Source organism: Lissotriton helveticus, chromosome 7 (genome assembly GCF_964261635.1).
Source record: "Lissotriton helveticus chromosome 7, aLisHel1.1, whole genome shotgun sequence".
NCBI classification, from domain to species: domain Eukaryota; kingdom Metazoa; phylum Chordata; class Amphibia; order Caudata; family Salamandridae; genus Lissotriton; species Lissotriton helveticus.
In genome coordinates, this window is record NC_136068.1 from 502,503,984 (window position 1) to 502,526,127 (window position 22,144).

The 22,144-nt window shown below is 44.9% G+C and overlaps 1 protein-coding gene across 2 annotated transcripts in view; it reads left to right on the plus strand.

Annotated features, from left to right (window-relative positions):
• Positions 1-20,841, plus strand: part of LOC144768684 (serine protease 27-like) — a 227,348-nt gene extending 206,507 nt beyond the window's left edge. For both annotated transcript variants that reach the window (XM_078652513.1, XM_078652514.1), the window contains exon 7: positions 18,657-20,841. In XM_078652513.1, coding sequence (XP_078508639.1) covers positions 18,657-18,917 — 261 coding nt within the window. In that variant the 3' untranslated portion in view covers positions 18,918-20,841. The remainder of the gene's footprint in view (positions 1-18,656) is intronic.
• Positions 20,842-22,144: the final 1,303 nt, after the last annotated feature.

Sequence of the window (22,144 nt, forward strand, 5' to 3'; positions counted from 1 at the left end):
TACGGAGCTGGGGTCAAGCGGGAGGAACGGGGACGTTTTGGACATCCTTACTTGGGTGCGGAGGGGTGGGGCAATCTGGGCCTAGGAGATTGTGTTTCTAACGAGCTGAGAGCAGAAGGCCACTGACGTATAGTCCTCCTATAAAAAGGGCCAGATTAGGGGGACATCAGTCGTCTTACCTGTCCTTTCCTTATGGCCAATTCGAGTTCTGTCATTTTTACAGAAAAGGAGAGGTAGTAACATGGCAAATTACAATTGTTTTAGTTTCTGGCAATTTTGTCGATCACCTTTGTGTTCGAAAAACCAATTAGGCTCGTGCCGGCGGGGCACAACATTACCACACAGAGGAAGAGGGAGCAGGGCTCGTTCGCATTTTAAATGAACTATTCGGTACACGTACAACATGGAGGGAAAGGACGAGAGAGAGAGAAACGTGTACAATAATAGGCCATTTTGGTGCGCACAAAACACAAAACAGTAGGGGTCATATTATATAGAAACACAGACTGAGGGGCAACGTAAATCCATATACTACGTACACATGAATTCAGGCGAGGGGGGGGGTACATGCATTTACATACAGAATTCAAGACAAAACATAGAACAGTACTTGGCCAAAGACATTTCCTCCTGCATGCTGCGCATCCTTAGTTTCCTATTTAATTCGCCTGGCTGTCTTTTGCTGTTCGTCTCTGTTGCAAATACTTATACTTTCGTCAACTGTTCGGGAACTATCCTGGTCGGGCTAGTACTTACGGTGGGATCTTTGAATCATTTTTTTTAGCGGACGGGTATCCAGGCCAAGGCAACGGAGGGTGTTAGTTGGGGGAACAATGGGCAACTTCGAGTTTCATGGCGTAAGAATCTACTCGTAGGTGCACGTCATTCTTGGTTGCATTATTAGAGAGATGGTCGTTTCTAAGTAAGGGTGCGTTATATCTATGTCTGTCAATCGTGTATAAGTGCTATGTTCAGACCCCCTTTTTCCCCATTCCATCGGCCGTCCAATCATCACTCAAGTCGTACAAAAACATCTCTCTTATCAGGTCAACGCGTGCAACGTATATCCAGTCGAGTTACACACATTCGGTCATACACACATGCATTCATATCACCCAAATCCGCGTTGCTTAGGTCTTCTCCGCACTTTAGTCGATGTTCTGATGCGACCTGCAGAAAGAAGGGGAAGAAGAAGGGGTGGGGGCGGCGTTTAAAGACACATTCGCGCGCATAAACCCAAAAGGCTTTTTACTTACTACGTATTTCGACCTATCTCCGCGGGGTGCACTCCCTTCCATCTCGGCGTTTCAAGCCCCGAGGGACTGGTGGTGCGGGAGGCATAATCATTTATGGACTGCACATTGCATAGATCGCCCACGTGTGGTATTGCGGATCTTGTGTGGGGGGGGGTCGAAACAAAAGGGCAATCAGGGTAAAGTGGGTGAACTCGTGTTCTTCTTCGAGGAGTGGGGGTGGTCTACAGTGGTACCGGGTCTGGTTTAGGGGCATCTGAAACAATTTCCCTGAGATATGTGGCATACAAAGTAAAACAGAACATCGGGACCCTTATCGATTTCCTTAGGTTGCACAAAAGTAAAAAACACACGCAACAACTTGGATCGTTCACATTTTCAATATTTCTAGGTACTTTGCTTTTTTAACCTTTCAGTAATCGACTTGCTTTATTTCGCCTATATTTTACGTAGATCGGCATCATGGGTTATGTATTCAAAACTTACCAATCCAAAAGCTACGACTGTATTTGTTGTCACAAAATCTTTATTTAAAAAATGTTGACGTACAAATGCAGGCCTACAACCACGTGGGCCAGCCACGGGGCAGACTGGAACTGTACATGAAGGCATATTTATCTGCGGAAAACATAACTGAGTCGGTGGTTGTTTTATTTCATCAAGGTATGATAAGTGCAATAAAATCATATCGAAAATTCATTGTGGGTAAGTACCATCAGTGTCAAAAAGATTCGAACTTTCAATAATACTGTAATCAATGATGCGTCAGAACTTAATATCAAATTCATTGTTCGAATGTTCGAGCAATACTCATCCCCTCCCGCCATGTGCTTCAAAAACTGCATACATATCTCATGATATCAAGTCTGAGCATCCGGAACACAGCGGGGAATTGCGAGTTTCGTTTGTAGCGGCGCCATTTTGGGTGGGGTCAGGCGGGTCCAAGTATAGTCAAACTGTCTCTACCAACTCGTGGTTGGACCAGAACTTCTTTTTGGCAGTCCAGAAGTTTCGTTAAGGGGCAACAGAAGGGACCGGTGACATGAACCATCAATCAAAGAAAAGGGAGGGGCAACAATCTTTCCTACCGGGTCGTACTGATGTTCCACCGGAACTGATCAAATCGGTAGTCTGCAGTATCTTGGGTCATTCAAAACTGAGGCTGGCGCCAGCATGAGGGCGCCGACGTCTCGTGGTTACGTCTTGGTCGTTCCGCGGGTGATCATGGCAGTCACTTCCCATCGGTGGCGGTTGGGGGCCCGCGGAGGTCGAGGGCCCTCCGCAACTCTCGTAGAATCTTCAAAGCTGAGGAGAACGTTTCTGAACGGAGGACTCGTTTTTCTAGTTGGCCAGCGACCAGGCCATCCTTGCACGCCAGGTTTGTTCCTGCAAGGTCGACCGCCATTTTTAGGAGTTCTGCAGCTACCGGCAGTCACTGGGTCAAATGAGCAGACGGACTCCAGCCTGTTGGGTGAGGCGTCGTAGCACCGCCACAGTGGACGAGACCCTGCTGGGTGTGTGGAGCGTCCCTATACTGCAAGAGTGGACGAACCCTTTGCCGGGTGTGTGGAGCGACACTGCACCGCAAGAGTGGACGAACCCTTTGCCGGGTGCGTGGAGCGTTGGGGGTGCAGCTGAGGGGCCTCCACCTGGGGAGGCGGGAGAGGCTCGTCCGCGCCGCCTCTCCCTCCCAGTGCACCCCACGGCGTCTCGCTGACATTTGTTATGGCCGGACCAGGCGATGAAGAAGAGGGGGGGGTCGGAGGCATATGCAAGACATCCCCCCCCTCGTGGCCTGCAAGGCGCCGGGAGAAGAAGGGAATGGGAGGACCAGTTCATTCCGGGTCGGGCCCATGCCTTCGGCGGCCGGCCGTTCTTTGCCATGGCCCCAGGAACGGGTCCCTTGGTTCATCCCGCTGACAGGCCTTGGCGCGTGGTGTCGCCTCCGGACTATTCACGTAATGGTTCTCCACCCCAGGCCGCCACCGACGGCTTTTGTAGACTTCTTGACGCCCAAAAACCTACTAGAAAGTAGCCCAAAGTAGCCCGACATTGCTACTTTGGGGAAGGAGGGACAGGAACGGCGTCAAGCAGACGGCGAAATGCATTGTGGGTTTGTTGTTGCAGCCGTTTGCCGTGTAAATAGTTGTTTAATATATTTTTGTTCAAATAAAAACGTTTTAACCTGTTACTTTGCTATAGTGTTGTATATTTCTAATATTTGCCTAGGGTTTGTCGTTAATTGGGCGGGGTGGTCGGTGGAGCCGAGCTGTCTCGCAGTCATCATGGCGTTGAGTTCGGCTTTCCTCACTAGTTTCATACTTCCTGAGGGGTTGTTCCTAATGTTTCCATTTCAGTAAGGTTGAAAAGAGATCTCATCAGTGGCCTACTGACTTTACTCGATTCCTTTTGTTTTTCCTAATGATTCTTATGTTCTTTTATTTGCTAGCACGATACCGCGGCTAATCCGCATTTTCTTTATATATGTCCTTTTTATTAGGGGTGTCCTCCGGTGGAGCCAGATGGTCTACCTTTAATAAATGGTCCGGGCTGAACCAACTACTGAGCAATGGGGGGGAGATAGGCATGACGGGTTACAACGGGGACAAAAGTCAGCACTACCTATCCTTCACTACTTTGCAGACACTAGGTAGAATATTTCTATTCTACAGTATTCGCAAATAGGGAATACCCAAAGAGAGAACCAATTCCAAACAGTCAAGTTCGGACAAACAATCAATCAATCAAATGAGGAACACAATAGGCGCAACGGGTTACAACGGGGGCAAAAGCCTGCGCTACCTACCCTTCACTATCTGCAAAGAGAGAGATCTTCCTGTTCCTCTCTGTTTGCAGGCAGAGCAGATCCTTTCCGAGAACCAATTCCGAACGATCAATGTTCGGTCAAACAATCAATCAGTGGGGGATAAAAATAGGCACGACGGATTACAACGGGGGCAAAAGCCTGCGTTACCTATCCTTCACTATCTGCAAAGACTAAACAGAGTATGGCGGCTCTGTGCTTGTTTGCAAATAGAGAATGATCCAAAGAGAACCAATTCCAAAACAATAAATGCTTGGATAACAATCAATCAAATGGAGAGAGAAGTAGGCGCGACGGGTTACAATGGGGGCAAAAGCCTGCGCTACCCACCCTTCACTATCTGCAAAGGGAGACTACTCCTATCCTTCCCCGTTTGTAGACAGAGAATCTCTCAGGACAAAACAATCAAATGCGTAATACTAGTATTTTCCAATGACAATCAAACAATTAATTCGCAATTTGTCGTGTTTACACGACCTTACCCGGACCGTATGGACGGTTTCTCGCCTTCCGTTTCCAGCGCCCGATCGTCCTCTATTCTCCGTAATTGCTGTGACACTCCTGATGGTTCCCAGTCAGGACCGTAGATCACTCGAGAGAGGTCTGCTCGGAACCAGTGAAGTTCGGATGATCGGCTGCCAGACAAGGGTCTATCTGGCAGGAGCTCTTCCCGATCGTTGCAGTCGTTCACTCTGTCGTTGGGACCTCTCTCACTGGATCCACGTGTCGCTGATGGGCCCCACGTTTGGGACGCCAATTGATGAAAAAGGGTTCAGGCAGATCAGGTCGTTTACCCCTTTTCTAGGTTTGCCCGGCGTTAGCCGCTTCTCACCCAACTCACGATTACCCAAATAAAGAGGCAGGCGCTGGAGACTGGAAGGCAGGAAACAGGAGTTTATTTCCGACGGAACAGAACACGTCAAATCAGACAACAGGGTATCTTCTCGAGGTGCTCTAACAAGTTTCTCTACGGCTCCGTCTTTTATACACAGGTTTATGATGTACATACATTCCTTATTGCAATAAAGACACTTTGAAGTACAAAAAGGGCATGTTTGGGACCCCAGCTCCAGGCCCATTCCCATACTGACCGCTCTGATGTTGTTTTCCCCTCCCAAATGTGACATGTGATTGTAATCTGCAGCCGGACATTCCAACAGGGCACGAGGGCAGGAGGGGGTGGTCAGATCTAAGGTTGGGCAGGCGATGAGATCATGTTTCGCTATGCGGGGCCGGAGGGGTACATCCACGAGACCTAGTTTTATGATGTGGGACTGGGTCGAGAGGCCAGGTGTAGCCGGGGGGGGGGCATCAGAAGAGAGGAAGGGCGTTCCTGGGAGGGATGCGGGGGTGTCGGTCAGGTCAAGGGGTGTGAAGGCCTTGATTAATCACCGCTCCTCTGATGTGAGGCGAGGTCCCACTGTAGGAAGCAATAAACTGCATCTGTTGGGCTAGGTGATGGCCTGGGATCAGGCCGGGCAATCGGGCAGGGAGGAAGAGGTTACCAAAAGGGCCCGTTCTATGAGTAGAATGAAAGAGCGAGGGGGCAGGGGTCCAGAGTGGTGACAAGGTCGTGTTTAGCGGTGCGTTTATGGCCCGAACAGGAGAGACCGGGGGCTGTCGGGGCGCGGGGTGCTTGCGGGGCTGGAGAGAGAGAGAGAGAGAGAGAGAGAGAGAGAGAGAGAGAGAGAGATGATGGCTATCGGCAATGGGCAGGGAGATCATGACACAAAGATGGCTACAACTATGTTCGTGATGGAGCCTAAAAGGGAACAAGATGGCGGGGCCACTGTTTCGTGACTTTCTTTACCTTCAACAGTGGCGAGGGTGAACACAAATGAACGCCGCTTATGTACATATACATTTTGTCATTTTCCACACTCAGGGCACCTAATTTTGAAAGTCAAAGTCTCTTCAGGGTTATTGCTCCTTTACACAACTTGCATCAACAACCAGCAATCTGAGTGAAGTGATTACAGGGATAAACTCAAGCAGGCAACAAAACCCGAGGGAGCCCCTCTAACACGTATGTGGAGGGACCCGTCACAACCAGACATTCAGAATGAAGATGAAATGGGGCCTCTGAGAACTACCAGCCTGGGGCCCCCAGCATGTGGGGGATGCACAGCTTGAGCTACAGCCCTTTCAAACACCTTGTTCTTAGAGTCATATGCCAGCAGAGGATTCAGTTCCACACACAGCCTTGCACACCCTAAAACAGCTTACTATGCCCAAACATAACCTTCTATGCACAGACACAACCTCCTAGCCACAAAATCACCTTCAGATATGCCAAGTTATAGCCTCGTAAGCCCAGGTGTAGTTTCATATGACAAGTAAAGCATCACCGTCTCCAGTACTTTCAGTGGGATGAAAGTTGGGGGAGCTAAATTGGGCATGGCCTAAGAAGTCACACTAAGAAACCTTTACAGGAGTCGGGTAACTACGGTTTCAACCTAATGTATGTGAAACAGAATCCTGGGTTTACCAAATTCATAAACACAGTCTTGATGGACAAATGAGAATCAAAATCAACAGGATAACTTATTTAACAGTTTATATAGCCTCATTATCCTGGTACAGTAACAAATAGCAAAGTAAATGTACATTTAAGTGGCAATAACATGGTTATTCAGTTGGCGTGAAATAGTCCTTTAAACCCGGAACTGGTAAACAACAGTATGCACCATGTTGCTTCATCTCTGTGTGACAGCGGGAATTTCCAGTGACACTGCTTTTCATTGCCAACGTGTGACACCTTTTTTTAGGTGTCGCCTAGCGTTGCAGCGCACTTGCGCTGCTCGCTCAGTGAGACATATTGTGAGAGAGGACATTCCAGAAGGGGGATTGAAGCCCCGCCCCTCATTTTCATTGGAAGGCGTCATCGTTTATTGAAAACTGTGGCCTCCCATTGAAAATGAGGCTTCTTTGTTAATGCCCTTTCACCTTTTGGGACCGCCCATCCGGACTGGATCGTTTGCTTCATGGCTCTCGTGAAGCAATTTCTAATCTAAAGTAGGAGTGTTATCTAAACAAGCCGTTGAGCAAAGGATCCAGTCTGGATGGGCTGTCCCAAAAGGAGGAAGGGCTGCAGGCAGGAACAACGCACATGGCGCGCTTTCAATTTCCAGCCCCATTGCGTGGCGCCAGCTTGTTCAACATAATACTTGAAATTAATGTTGGTCTATCTAAATGTTTAATTGTATGTATTCCACTGGTAGTTGCATTGTGCACATCTTCCATTCAGTAAAGAAGAGAGAGATGACCCTACTAGTTCCAGGGAACAGGGTACTTAAGACAAATTAAGCCTATAGGGAAATCCCTAGAAACCAACTGTGTCTGTCTTCAAACCACCCTTTCATTCATTATATTCTTTAAACATGCATTCAAAGCTCATATTGAGCCCACCTCAATCCCACGTATACTCTCAGACTAAAATGTAGCGCTTACAATATTTTATTAGTATAAAAACTTCTTATTTATCTCAACACTTAAAATTTCGGAGATACCCCGAAAAAGTACACATAAGCAATAAATTAAAAACTTCAGTGCAATGTATACATTCCACTCCATGTGGTCATAAAATAATACATAAACAATTTGAGAAAAAAACATGAAACATAATCATAAAACACCACTAGAGTTGCCCCACTTAAAAAACAGTTCTAATATTCTGATTGGATATTAATCTGATCCAGTAGCCCTATGTATTTCGTAAGGGACACTTAGTGCAGGAATTCCCATGTTTCCCAAGGTCCCCCGGCTTTTTTTGGATTCCTCGTTCTAACATAGGCGTCAACGCGTTTCGGTGGTTTAGACCAATAGATATGGGGCCACCTTCTTCAGGACAGTATTTCTTTTGGGGTCACGTCTTTCATTTGATAGAGTTAAATCTGTACACAAAAAAAGGAAAGAACAATCAGCTATATGTGACTTTACATTTCAACATAGATCATATGCCACTTTATTACCAAAGCCCCTCTAAAGGTTATCATTAACTATATGTAACCTTACAATTCAACATTAATCATAGTCCAACCTATTGCCGACATTACATTTAAACATTGAACACATGCCACTCCATTAAAAAAACTCCACTGTAGGTTATCTTAGATCTTATTGCACCCTGGATGTGGATTTCACAAAGGGAAGGCATATTTCTGTAACCTATATGTAACAATTATCTCCTGGCCCATCTTTTATCATTGACCTCAATATGAGATTCGAGTGAGCTATACAGTGTGCATTACATTTTGGTTTGGAATATGGTGAGAGTTCATACATATTCTCAGTCATACCCCCCCGCAATCATACATCGCCAATTGTTCCTTTGTACTGACCTTAAAGGTATCTGGTAGTTTTGTTTAAAGAGTACAGTCCTACTGTAATCTTGTAGGTAAGGAGATACTCCAAGTTTAAAATTTATATTTCTAGTGCAAGAGAGAAATAATACTTTTCATTTTTTTATTTTATATATCATGTCAAATACATCTCTGCTTATACTAAGTTCTCTTTCTATTGATTTATTGTTAATCCACTTGTTTACCTTTTTGTAAAACAATAGTGTATATATTCTTCGTTCGCTTTTTCTTCTTTAAAGGAGGTAGCTATTTACCGCAAATTCATACCATGATGATGTATGAAATCCACAAAGATACATGTCTGTTTTAAATTATTGCTTATGTGTACTTTTTCGGGAGTATCTCCGAAATTTTAAGTGTTGAGATAAAATAAGAAGATTTTATACTAATAAAATATTGTAAGCGCTACATTTTAGTCTGAGAATATACTTGGGATTGAGGTGGGCTCAATATGAGCTTTGAATGCATGTTTAAAGAATATAATGAATGAAAGGGTGGTTTGAAGACAGACACAGTTGGTTTCCAGGGATTTCCCTATATGCTTAATCCCTCTTTACTTTCAGCCTGCCCTGGAAGGGATGGATGTTGCTTGTTTGACGGGTAAACTCAGCTAAAGAGAGTGACACCTTGAAAATGAGGGTGAGTTGCGTGCCACACATAGCTCTCCTCAGGTACCTAAGGGTCCATCCCACACCTCGTGTACCGCGCGGTCACCTCTCAATTTACCGCCATGGGTATCGAAGCGCATCTCTCCTCATACCCCCACCCGCTCCTCTGCTGTTACCTTGGAATGCGTGCACGTCCCCCGCAACGGCCGCGTGGCCGCTCGCGGACTCTGCCATCTTGCTCTGTCTGTCTGTCTGGTCTTGTATTGTTCGTCCGTGGCTCGGGACGAAGCCTTCAACTGCTGAGCTGGTGGCATCCACAAGATCTGAGAGCCTCTGCGTCCGGCTGAGCCCTGTCACAAGCCTGAGGGCCGCATACCGGACCACGTCCATCTGTCAGTCCACTCGAGACAGCGGTGACTGGATGCAGGTGAGACATTTGCCTTACAGGCGAATGAAGTAGGCAACAGGCGTGTGTGTCTCTGAATGCAGGGTTCCTTTACTCCCTATATTTTTCAGGATGTGTCAGTGTGTCCGTCATTTTGCCTTTCTTTTTGGGTCCGCAACGCTGCCTCCCTAGTGTGTCTGTCTGTGGGGATCGGAATGCTGGCTGTCATGGTGTTATTTTGTCTCTATTGATGCTACGTCCTCTTCCTGCGCCAGTTTCTGTTTTTCCTTGCATTTTTGACTGAGTTTTCCGATACCCACTCAGCAGCAACTGGTTCTTCTGACACCCCTCTCAGTGTTTGCCTCTGATCCTCATGAGGATAATGCATTTTTTTCCCAGTGTTTAGCTGGGGTGTCTACTACCGCCACAGGTGGTCTTCAGGGGAATCCGCTGCTGCATCTCCTGGTGTCTGCACCTCAGGTGTCAGAAAGCCTACCTACTGTCTAGCATCAGTAATGCTGTGTTCTAGTGTCTGAAAACCTGGCACCCCTTTAGTGATTGCTTTTGGTGTGTCCCATTGCTTGTCTCTACAGTCTGTTAGTTGGACATAGGCACCAGTGTCTCCATTATTGTGGCACCAGAGTCAGTCTAAGCTGCCTCTGGCGCCCTTGCCTGGCTAGTTGTTTCTGGGATGATTTACATTAAAACGTATCAGTACCACATCTCATGTACCTTCAAGTTGATCTTTCAAGTTTCTGTCACTTTCTCCCCAGTTGTCTTTTTTTGTTATCGGTAATGCTCTTCTTTTACTTATTGTTCATTTCCCAATGTTTGCTTTCGGTTTCATTGACAGTGTCACTCCTGGTGTCTTTCTCAGCGCCGCTGCCTTCATGATAATAGAAAACAGCGAAGATATGAAGGTCAATATCAGAGGATTGCATCATTGCCTTCCCTTTTTTATATAGGGTGATGCATAGCCATATTTTTATTTATGCAAATGTGACACACAGGTATTGATCCCTCATAGTGGAATTTTATGGTATTTGATTTTTAAGAGAAGAAGAATAGTGTAATAGGCAATAAAGTTGTGTCCTCAGTTTAAAAAAACAGTAGGTCATTTTAAAGGAGCATAGTCTTTAGACTCCATTCAGTGTCAGTAATATCACACCTATACCTGCAGGGATAGTGATCTCACACCTGTAACTGCAATCATAGTAACAATACATGGGTATATGTAATATCCACTCAGAGTCCTTATTCCAAAATGAGTGGGTATGAACTTTTTTAATGCATAAAAGCCAGTACCATTTACAATACAAAACTCACACTAGTACAAATGCAATGCAATACATTTCACAATTACAACAAAGTGAGCCATTGCCATTTTGCATTACACCATTTGATTAATTCTTCACGATGGGAAAAAAAGATAACATTTACAATGCCAATAGCTCAAAACAATGTAATTGCGAGACCTACTGCATTGTAAATGCTTGTTTCTTCAGTTGGGAAAGGACAGAAATAGAGGGCCCCAGTGTGCCATGGTTCAATGCCTATTATTTTGTTTTTCTGGGACCGAGACCTATCAGGCACTTGCCCACTAAGAGCACTGACTCTCTCCCATGGACCTCCCACTTTGGGCTCCTCTCGGAGATCACGAAGGGCTGGGAGGTTTTGTCACACTGTGGAGGCTGCTGACAAGGCTCTGTCACCCACCATTAGCTCCTCAGGCACCTCTCCTAGACCCTGCGTGGTGTAGGAGGTCTTCAGGGCAGTAGGGAGCCGCAGAGTCAGGCTTACTTCCAGTCTTTGAAAAGGCTGCTGGGCCGGAAGCCAAGACATCCGATAAAACAGTCCACATCCTCTCCACAGCCCTTCCTTTCTTTTTCCAACTGACCAGACCCAGAAGGAGTGAACAGTAGCCTGTTGAAGAAACAGGGCATAGGTTGCGCTTTAGGTTATTATTAGTACATATGAGAATGGTCTGAGTTTTGCGAATATAATATACATATACAATTCTAGATAGAACCACGGTCACCAATAGATTTGAAACCAATCAAAAGAATATCAAATTATTCATTTCATTCATTATGGCAATTTATTCTTTTATGGCCACGATTATGAATAGCAATTTATGGTAGAGACATGTAATTATAACATCATTACATTCAATATTAGAAATAGGTGCTCTCTGTGAAAAGGGGAAGGGTAAGTGAAAAGGTGAAGGGGACAGAGTAAAGGTGTTGTGACATAATTGTTACATCCAAGTTAAAAATGAAAAACCTCTACAAACAAACTAATGAGCAAAGGTTCCCAATTACACATCACACATAGATGGTGAGAATGTATCTCTTATTTAGCTCCTATGGTGTGTCAAGAAAAAGAGGCGTATTTCTACGTTTCGACCCCTGATACGCTAGAAGGGCAATTCACAGCCTCATGTTGGGGTCTTCATCAGGAAGAGGGTGGAGAGCCTATAAGGTAATATGAATACACAAATCAGAATTTTATAGAGGGTGAACAGACGTGGTAACGTTATTTAAGGTAGTGATGTGGATGGTTACCTACATCAGCAAACGGTCGTGGAATGTACCGCCTGCAGGGGGGGCTTCCAAATGCTCCGATAGAAACTGAAATACAATGAAATAGGTGCCATCAGGGCCCTGTACTATACTGGATCAAAGGATTATCGGGGGTGGCAGGTAGGGGGACTTACTTTGCGTGATGGTAGTCACTGGGCACTGGTAGGTCTGTCCTCAAAGGGTATATTTGTCTGTAAAAAGAGGGGAGGCTGCATTTAGCATAATGTGCCGTTATGGTGAATAATGTACAGCAATGTGGCCGATTACAAATAGGGAGCAATGGTCCCACGTTTTTACCTTACAGGGGTGAGTGCAAAGTCGCCCTGTTGCTCCAACGGCGTTGTCAATCACAGAAGGAAACGCGGTGCCGGTTTAATTTACTGAAAGGCAAAGCGGAACTAAAATCAGTTTACTTGGTCCGCTGGGTACATTGTACTCGAGTTAGTGTGCCCGATTGTATTTGCGGGGCGCCCAATCGGCGGATTGAGTCTGGACATACCTTTTAAAATTGGAACGCACAACAGCGCTGTCACTTCCTCGGCAGCCTGCATCCGAGTGAACTCGCGGTGCAGGCGCTCAATGCCAGTGACTGCTAAAAGAAAAGGGGCTCGGCCCGCTGGTCCAATGGGAGCAGGGCCTGACTCGCGCGCTTCGTGGAGCATCCTTAAAGGGATAGTCTACCCGTAAGGGAAACAGTGCTGGCTAAACGCTGAAAAGCCAGAGCTGGGTTAAGGGTGATTGTCTCCAGAATCCAAATCACAATTTCTGGCAAGTGAAGCACCAGGCAGCGGCACAGTGATTGAAAGTGCTGCGAAGTACATTGTCTGAGCTTGGGCCAAAAACCGGAGGAGCAGTGGGACACAAGGTTTTGATACAGTTTGTTACACCTCTATACATTTATAGTCGCAATATTAACATGTATAAGACCGGACAAATTTCACATGGGTAAGGATACTTGAAAATACATAGCATACATTTCATTGAATTCGAAAAAACTAAAAATGGTACACGGTCCTCATAAATGTCCAGAGCGTGTTATGTGGGGTGTCACATTGTTCTTACTGGTGACTTTGCACATGCGTGAGTAAAGATACAGTAACCCAGGGTCTATTCGGGATTGAGTCCCGCCATCTGCGAGAAACTAGCTTCCAGTTCATTCAACCCCTTGCTTATTGTTTGGAACTTCTGCATCCATTTGCATTCCCTTGTGTCAAGAGCGGCAGCTAGATTACCCCCCCGAGGGCCGAGGGTGATTTTTTCAATTATCAACCAGCGGATGGAGTCTGGTGGATGGTTTTTCTCAGTGAAATGCTCCACCAAAGGGGCCCCTGGAGTTGTACAGCGAATCCGACTGCAATGCTGGAAAATGCGGTTCTTGGCTTTTTGCTGTGTCTGTCCAATGTACATTAGGTCGCATGGGCAAAAAATCGCATAAATCACTCCGCTTGTGTTACAATTGGTCAGAGATTTAAGGTCTACTGTCTGGTCGTTGTACCGTATTTGCTTGGTCTCCAGGCACAACGGGCAGGCTTTGCATTTTGTGCATTTGAAATGGCCCAGCAGTTCAGGTAGGTTCCATAGGTTCCGAATTGTCGGTGCCGGTGGGGTTTCTAGTAGAGATCGCACCACCGAGTCCCTTACGTTCCTTGATCTTTTGAAGGCGTGCATAGGAGGGTCAGGAACTTGCAAAATTTCTCCTACCAAACCCCAGTGTTGATTCACAATTTTGCGAATGGCATTGCTTTCGGTGCAGAAGGTGGTTACACATATCATTCGTTCTTGTGTTGTTTTTCTGATCCTTGGTTCGAGTAAGGTTGCCCTGTCTTGAAACCAAGCCCTCTTCCTGGATCTTTTCACTAGGCGTTTGGGATAGCCTCTGTCAATTAGACGGGTGATCAGGTCATCCGATTCCCTGAAGAAATCTTCTTTAAAGGAACAGTTTCTCCGTAGGCGGAGGAACTGTCCAAAGGGCAGGTTGTCCCTTAAACCTCTAGTATGGTGACTGGTATATCTTAACAAGGGCATCATCGATGATGTCCTCATGATATGGACTGGCCAAGATGAACCTCTCCACGCATTCCTGGCCTGGCTGAACAATCAATCGCCAGATATTAAATTCACCATGCAATCCAATAGAGAATCGATTGATTTCCTGGATATCAGTATCAAGGAGAAGGAAGGCCACCTCTATACCACCCTTTACCGCAAGCCATCAGAAAGGAATTCCTTGTTAAGATATACCAGTCACCATACTAGAGGTTTAAGGGACAACCTGCCCTTTGGACAGTTCCTCCGCCTACGGAGAAACTGTTCCTTTAAAGAAGATTTCTTCAGGGAATCGGATGACCTGATCACCCGTCTAATTGACAGAGGCTATCCCAAACGCCTAGTGAAAAGATCCAGGAAGAGGGCTTGGTTTCAAGACAGGGCAACCTTACTCGAACCAAGGATCAGAAAAACAACACAAGAACGAATGATATGTGTAACCACCTTCTGCACCGAAAGCAATGCCATTCGCAAAATTGTGAATCAACACTGGGGTTTGGTAGGAGAAATTTTGCAAGTTCCTGACCCTCCTATGCACGCCTTCAAAAGATCAAGGAACGTAAGGGACTCGGTGGTGCGATCTCTACTAGAAACCCCACCGGCACCGACAATTCGGAACCTATGGAACCTACCTGAACTGCTGGGCCATTTCAAATGCACAAAATGCAAAGCCTGCCCGTTGTGCCTGGAGACCAAGCAAATACGGTACAACGACCAGACAGTAGACCTTAAATCTCTGACCAATTGTAACACAAGCGGAGTGATTTATGCGATTTTTTGCCCATGCGACCTAATGTACATTGGACAGACACAGCAAAAAGCCAAGAACCGCATTTTCCAGCATTGCAGTCGGATTCGCTGTACAACTCCAGGGGCCCCTTTGGTGGAGCATTTCACTGAGAAAAACCATCCACCAGACTCCATCCGCTGGTTGATAATTGAAAAAATCACCCTCGGCCCTCGGGGGGGTAATCTAGCTGCCGCTCTTGACACAAGGGAATGCAAATGGATGCAGAAGTTCCAAACAATAAGCAAGGGGTTGAATGAACTGGAAGCTAGTTTCTCGCAGATGGCGGGACTCAATCCCGAATAGACCCTGGGTTACTGTATCTTTACTCACGCATGTGCAAAGTCACCAGTAAGAACAATGTGACACCCCACATAACACGCTCTGGACATTTATGAGGACCGTGTACCATTTTTAGTTTTTTCGAATTCAATGAAATGTATGCTATGTATTTTCAAGTATCCTTACCCATGTGAAATTTGTCCGGTCTTATACATGTTAATATTGCGACTATAAATGTATAGAGGTGTAACAAACTGTATCAAAACCTTGTGTCCCACTGCTCCTCCGGTTTTTGGCCCAAGCTCAGACAATGTACTTCGCAGCACTTTCAATCACTGTGCCGCTGCCTGGTGCTTCACTTGCCAGAAATTGTGATTTGGATTCTGGAGACAATCACCCTTAACCCAGCTCTGGCTTTTCAGCGTTTAGCCAGCACTGTTTCCCTTACGGGTAGACTATCCCTTTAAGGATGCTCCACGAAGCGCGCGAGTCAGGCCCTGCTCCCATTGGACCAGCGGGCCGAGCCCCTTTTCTTTTAGCAGTCACTGGCATTGAGCGCCTGCACCGCGAGTTCACTCGGATGCAGGCTGCCGAGGAAGTGACAGCGCTGTTGTGCGTTCCAATTTTAAAAGGTATGTCCAGACTCAATCCGCCGATCGGGCGCCCCGCAAATACAATCGGGCACACTAACTCGAGTACAATGTACCCAGCGGACCAAGTAAACTGATTTTAGTTCCGCTTTGCCTTTCAGTAAATTAAACCGGCACCGCGTTTCCTTCTGTGATTGACAACGCCGTTGGAGCAACAGGGCGACTTTGCACTCACCCCTGTAAGGTAAAAACGTGGGACCATTGCTCCCTATTTGTAATCGGCCACATTGCTGTACATTATTCACCATAACGGCACATTATGCTAAATGCAGCCTCCCCTCTTTTTACAGACAAATATACCCTTTGAGGACAGACCTACCAGTGCCCAGTGACTACCATCACGCAAAGTAAGTCCCCCTACCTGCCACCCCCGATAATCCTTTGATCCAGTATAGTACAGGGCCCTGATGGCACCTATTTCATTGTATTTCAGTTTCTATCGGAGCATTTGGAAGCCCCCCCTGCAGGCGGTACATTCCACGACCGTTTGCTGATGTAGGTAACCATCCACATCACTACCTTAAATAACATTACCACGTCTGTTCACCCTCTATAAAATTCTGATTTGTGTATTCATATTACCTTATAGGCTCTCCACCCTCTTCCTGATGAAGACCCCAACATGAGGCTGTGAATTGCCCTTCTAGCGTATCAGGGGTCGAAACGTAGAAATACGCCTCTTTTTCTTGACACACCATAGGAGCTAAATAAGAGATACATTCTCACCATCTATGTGTGATGTGTAATTGGGAACCTTTGCTCATTAGTTTGTTTGTAGAGGTTTTTCATTTTTAACTTGGATGTAACAATTATGTCACAACACCTTTACTCTGTCCCCTTCACCTTTTCACTTACCCTTCCCCTTTTCACAGAGAGCACCTATTTCTAATATTGAATGTAATGATGTTATAATTACATGTCTCTACCATAAATTGCTATTCATAATCGTGGCCATAAAAGAATAAATTGCCATAATGAATGAAATGAATAATTTGATATTCTTTTGATTGGTTTCAAATCTATTGGTGACCGTGGTTCTATCTAGAATTGTATATGTATATTATATTCGCAAAACTCAGACCATTCTCATATGTACTGACCCACGGACCCAGGTCCTGAGTTTTAAGGGCCTACCCCTTTTATACTCACACTCTTAGGTTATTATTAATCTTAAAGCCTTGTTTCTTTTTTAGGCCCGGACATATCCTGGACAATCCCTAATCCAGAGATCACAAGAACAGTCCCAGGAGTAACAAAGTGCTAACAAGGGGTGGGCTCTAGGAGCCCGGGATATCTGTGGACGTCATCTTCTTGTAAAGAGCCTAAACCTACCATTAGCCGCTCTGTTAGATGTGGACAGCATTGCAGTGGCAAACCATGAAGGATTTTTAACACCCTAAAATAAATGTAACTAGACAATTAAATGAGGGAACTTTGTATGGGGGCAATATCAGCTGGGAAGCCAGAGTGCTGAACATCAATTGGGGATTCACACATTTCACAATGAGGGTACAGTTCGCATACTTACAACGGTATTGCATTTCACACATATATCCTTTTTTGGTACAAGAAATTCCGTGATTTTCCCAGAATCACTCCATTTGTAAAGTGCCACAGCGAAAATTAGAATCAGGTTTTCCAGTTCCAAAGTCACAGCTTAAACAACTAGATCACAGTGAGATGGCAGACATTGCACGTTTAACAATCTAAATTTCTTCTCTCCTTTCTTTATTTATGATTTTACAGAGTTCTGGCATCGTCAATAAAGAGAGCAGACGACTTTATAACAATTAAACAATATTTCTCAAAGCATAAATAGGGGTGATTTACAAAATGTACAGAACCACTACTGGTTTACAAAATGTACAATGTGTGTGCATCACCTATTCTTTATAGGGGTGGTTCTACTTACACATCTACAAATGTTAACATGGCATCAACAAGTGAGTACAGTGAAACCATTTTGGGCCTAGAGCACCTCTTCTCTGAAGATAAGTGAACAAAAGGCATTGGACTACAAAGCTGCTTGCCTGGATCAAAAGACGAAGGCATGAAGGGAAGCAGGCATTCTGGTTTAAAACCGCCATCTTGGCCTCTATATAACATTACCTCTCAAAAGGCAGTGTATGATATTCAGTATGATGTAACTCAGGCCTATACAAGAGAAATAGACAAATATGAATAACCTGTACATACAAAATGGTGCTCGCTAAAAAACTGAATAGGTCACAAATGGCATCAGCTCATTTGGTAGTATTGTATTTTCTGGCTAATTTGAGGATCAGGAAGGTATCGGAATATCCAGAGGCAGGGGCGGCGCTATCATGGAAAAGTGGTGGGACAGTGCTGGAGACAAAAAAAAACGTACCTCCCGCCGCGCTCTTCAGCTCCCGATGCACAGGAGCTGCCACACACAGGCCCCCAGACTCCCCTGCGCCAATCCAGATGCTGCTCTCATGCTGGCATTACCAAGCATGAGAGAAGCGCCAGCAGGGACTGGGAGCCTATGCTCCTGAACCCTGCTGATATCTCCAAGCAACAGCCTGGAGATATCCAAGTGCGCATGTAGGTTTGGCCGTACTAAGACGGCCGGCTAAACCAACATGTGCCCTGTGCCAACCACGTCTGCTGATGATGGCCCAGCCGTCAAGGCTCCGCTGCTGTTCCCTCATACATGTAAAATAAAATGATAAGAAAACAGTTTTATTAATTGCTTTATTATCATTTTACTTAATATGTTTTCATGCTGGTTCCAGAAGTAGGGTGATGCTCCTCCACCATAATGGAGAAGCCGCCCCTGCTTCTCGCATGTCTGTGATTTTCGGGGCCTGGGCTGTGTAACTTTAATTCTCTTTCTCTCTTTGTGTTTAAATTTCAGGGAGACTCTGGAGGACCCCTTGTGTGCAAAGTCCGGGACATTTGGCTGCAGGCCGGTGTTGTGAGCTGGGGTCCATCCCCATGCGCCTTGCCCAACCAGCCCGGGGTCTACGCCTCGCTTACGTTCTACCAGAGCTGGATCCGCGACCATGTGCCAGAAATAGAGTTTGTGACAGGCACCTGCAGACTTACAGCTTCACCCAGTACCCTTCTCAGCTTCGCAGCCCTGGTATTGAGCTCATATCTAATAAATGTGTGCTAAAAAACAGAGCTCTGAGGCCTCCCCGGACATGTGGTTGGCTCATTCAACCCATCTTTTTTCTTTGCAATCTGGAAAGGTCAGCCCTGGTTCTATAATTAAACACCACACCATGTCCAAGAGTGCGTAAAACAAACATGAATTGAACTAGCTATGGAACGTCAAATGTATGGAAGAAAAATAGAGCAGGAGTTTACTCATTCTCCTACATTGCACCCAAAACATGGAACAACCCCCCTCAGCACATCAAGGCCTCCTCCTCAATTCTTCTGTTCCGCAAGAAGCTGAAGTCCTGCCTCCTCCAAATAACTCCAGGGGGGACCACACTCCCACTCACCTGCTCAAGCGCCTAGATACCCTCAGAGATGATTAGTGCGCCCTACAAATCGACATAAAATTATAAAAATATAGGAACTGCAGACACGAACGAAAACTGTTACTGAACAACATATTTGTGCACTCTTAAATGCCCTGCATTTAGTATTCTTCCTCATAGATTAAACAGTACCTTACAAATGTCTTCGTTTAAACATGCACACAATCTACGCACACAGGCCCTCGGTCACAACCACACCTGACATTCCACCTGGAGAGTTATAAACACTTAGCCACCTTTCACACACAAATGTTCCAAAACGGCAAGAAACAACAAAAATAATTAATTTTGCGCAGTGTAGGTGACTCTGTGCAGAAGAGAACTGGTACAAAAACGATACATTCAAATATATAATTGGACCCCCTATTTACGTAACTATAATGATTTCGGACCATTTAAACTCAAGGTGGTTTATTTACAGCCCCTTGCGCCGCCTTTGAGTCACTTTCAAATTTCAATATGATAAAAACTGAAAACTGGTGGCGCAATGGGCCTCTAAATAAGCCCCAGGGTACTTGAAAGCTACTCGAGATTGAGGCCAAATTACTCAGCACAAACGAGAAAACACATAAATGTAAGCCTGCCTCAACAAACCCACAGAGATAATTTGACAGTAATTTTAGTACACCTTTATATAAGATGTCATATGCCTGTTATACAGATTCGGCTTTACTCTTTTCCGCTTTGCAAGAAATACACAAATATAGTGCCCTACAACCTTAAACGTCTTAGAAGCGGCCTTAGAAAAGTGTATGGGTGGGAAGCAGGAGGAAGCACACCCCAACTTCTTGGTTGGGCGCCCGACTTGCAAGAAAAAAAGAGTCTAGTAAGATGACGGTGCCAAATACATGCCAGAATACCCAGTTCCGACATTCCCCTGGCTGTTCCCCTGCCTGTGTCTTCCTGTCCCATAAAGCCTTAGAAGTGACCACATTCCCACAGGACGGAGATCAAGGAAGGGGCAAAGCAACCAAACATTAGAATCATCCGAGAGAAGTCAAAGGGAGAATCATGGGGAGGGATATCAAAGGAAGGGGCAAAGCAACCAAACGTTAGAATCATCCGAGAGAAGTCAAAGGGAGAATCATGGGGAGGGATATCAAAGGAAGGGGCAAAGCAACCAAACGTTAGAATCATCCGAGAGAAGTCAAAGGGAGAATCATGGGGAGGGATATCTTCCCAGCCAAAGTACAGTGTGGCAGAGCCTCATTTATTGACAGACAGAACCAGGATCTCATATCAAAGAGCAGGATCACAGCAGATAAAGGCCATCTCTCAACAACATACACCACACTCTTTACCACCACTTCCTCAGCACTGCTGCTCTCCTTTCTCACTTTATCAAAATCCCAATTGATGTCATATACTGGTTTCTCCTCAGCTTTACTTTTACTACTCAGTTATCTGCAAGTCACTTAAAAGACGATAGTTTGCTTGCATGCTTTTATCGTTTGATTACTTTTTACTAAGCATTTTACAGCAATACAGAAAGAAAAGAAGAAAAAAAAGGACTGGATCCATATCATGTATGCAGCATATGATGCTATAAAATCACCAATTTGCTTGTGCACTTAGATTAATATCAGAGACTTATAGTTCACTAAGGATAGAACAGCCAAGAATAATATCAGTGAAATACACACATGTGTTACATGGATGCAACAAGAACCGTGATGGTGTAAAAAGCATGTGACAAGTAGCTGAAGCACATGAGCACAATAGAGGAACTAAATGACAGAAGAAAAAAATTGCAAAGTGTTTAAGTGACTATCATTCACGTCTTTACTGACAGAGTGTCATTGTTCAGTGTTGCAGATATAGGTCAGGTATTGCCATCTTTGAAAGCTTTTACCCATACCTCCATTCATTTAGGATCGAAATTACGATCAAGAAAGACCAAATTAATTATGTCTCTCAAGGCAATGACTTTTGCCTATTTTGTTTTTATTTTCATAGAAAAAAGTTCATCGATACTTTTTGAGGCCACATCAGAACCACACTGTCAACTTCACAGAAAATCGTATCGATTTGAAAATCTTTACAAAACACAATTGTTGCCTATCATACAAAAATCTCCGCTAAGATTAGTGATAAAATTGCACACACATAACAAACATAATACGTCAATATTGATACATTCAAAATTATAAATATGTCACAAAAAAGTTGTTAACCATATATACATTCAACTTCATCTTATTATGGTTAAATCCAAACAACTCGAAAAAAAGTTTCTAACACCCAATAGGTTACTAATCCAAATTCATAGGTGTTAAGCAATCTAATTATGATTCAAATCTCATAATGCCGACGCGTTTCGAGTTCGGGTTATGTGAATTCCCAACTCTCATCAGGGCAGGGTGAATCTTGTCTTGAACAACAATTTCTGACAAAAAAGAGAAACAAATGGAATTGTTTAGAATAGCTTCTCTAAGTATTTCAGCACCTAACTTTCTAGTTAATTCGTTTAAAAATAACATACCTTTATGGAGCCAGGAGATGCATCTGGCTTTCAATTATTCTCATACGCAGTGGTTGAAAAGAGTCTGCAACAAAGTGACAAGTGCCTATTTAATATATAGCCATGTTTACTTGCTGTTTGTGAGTCACCCTGTGCTTGGAATGGAAAAATACCTTAAGATTCCAGCATCGGAAATGCTTGAAATACTTGAAAGCAAGTGTCAGACGTGGTCTTCAAAATGCGTGATTTCTAGAATAAAGGGAGCAGTTTTACTCTCTACTTCCTAGCTAGCAGACTTCTATGGTATGCGGCCAACACGTTCAGACTTACTTGCTCGCTGTGGCCGTGTACACTTTCACGTTACACCCAAATAATTTTCAGTTCATGGCGGTC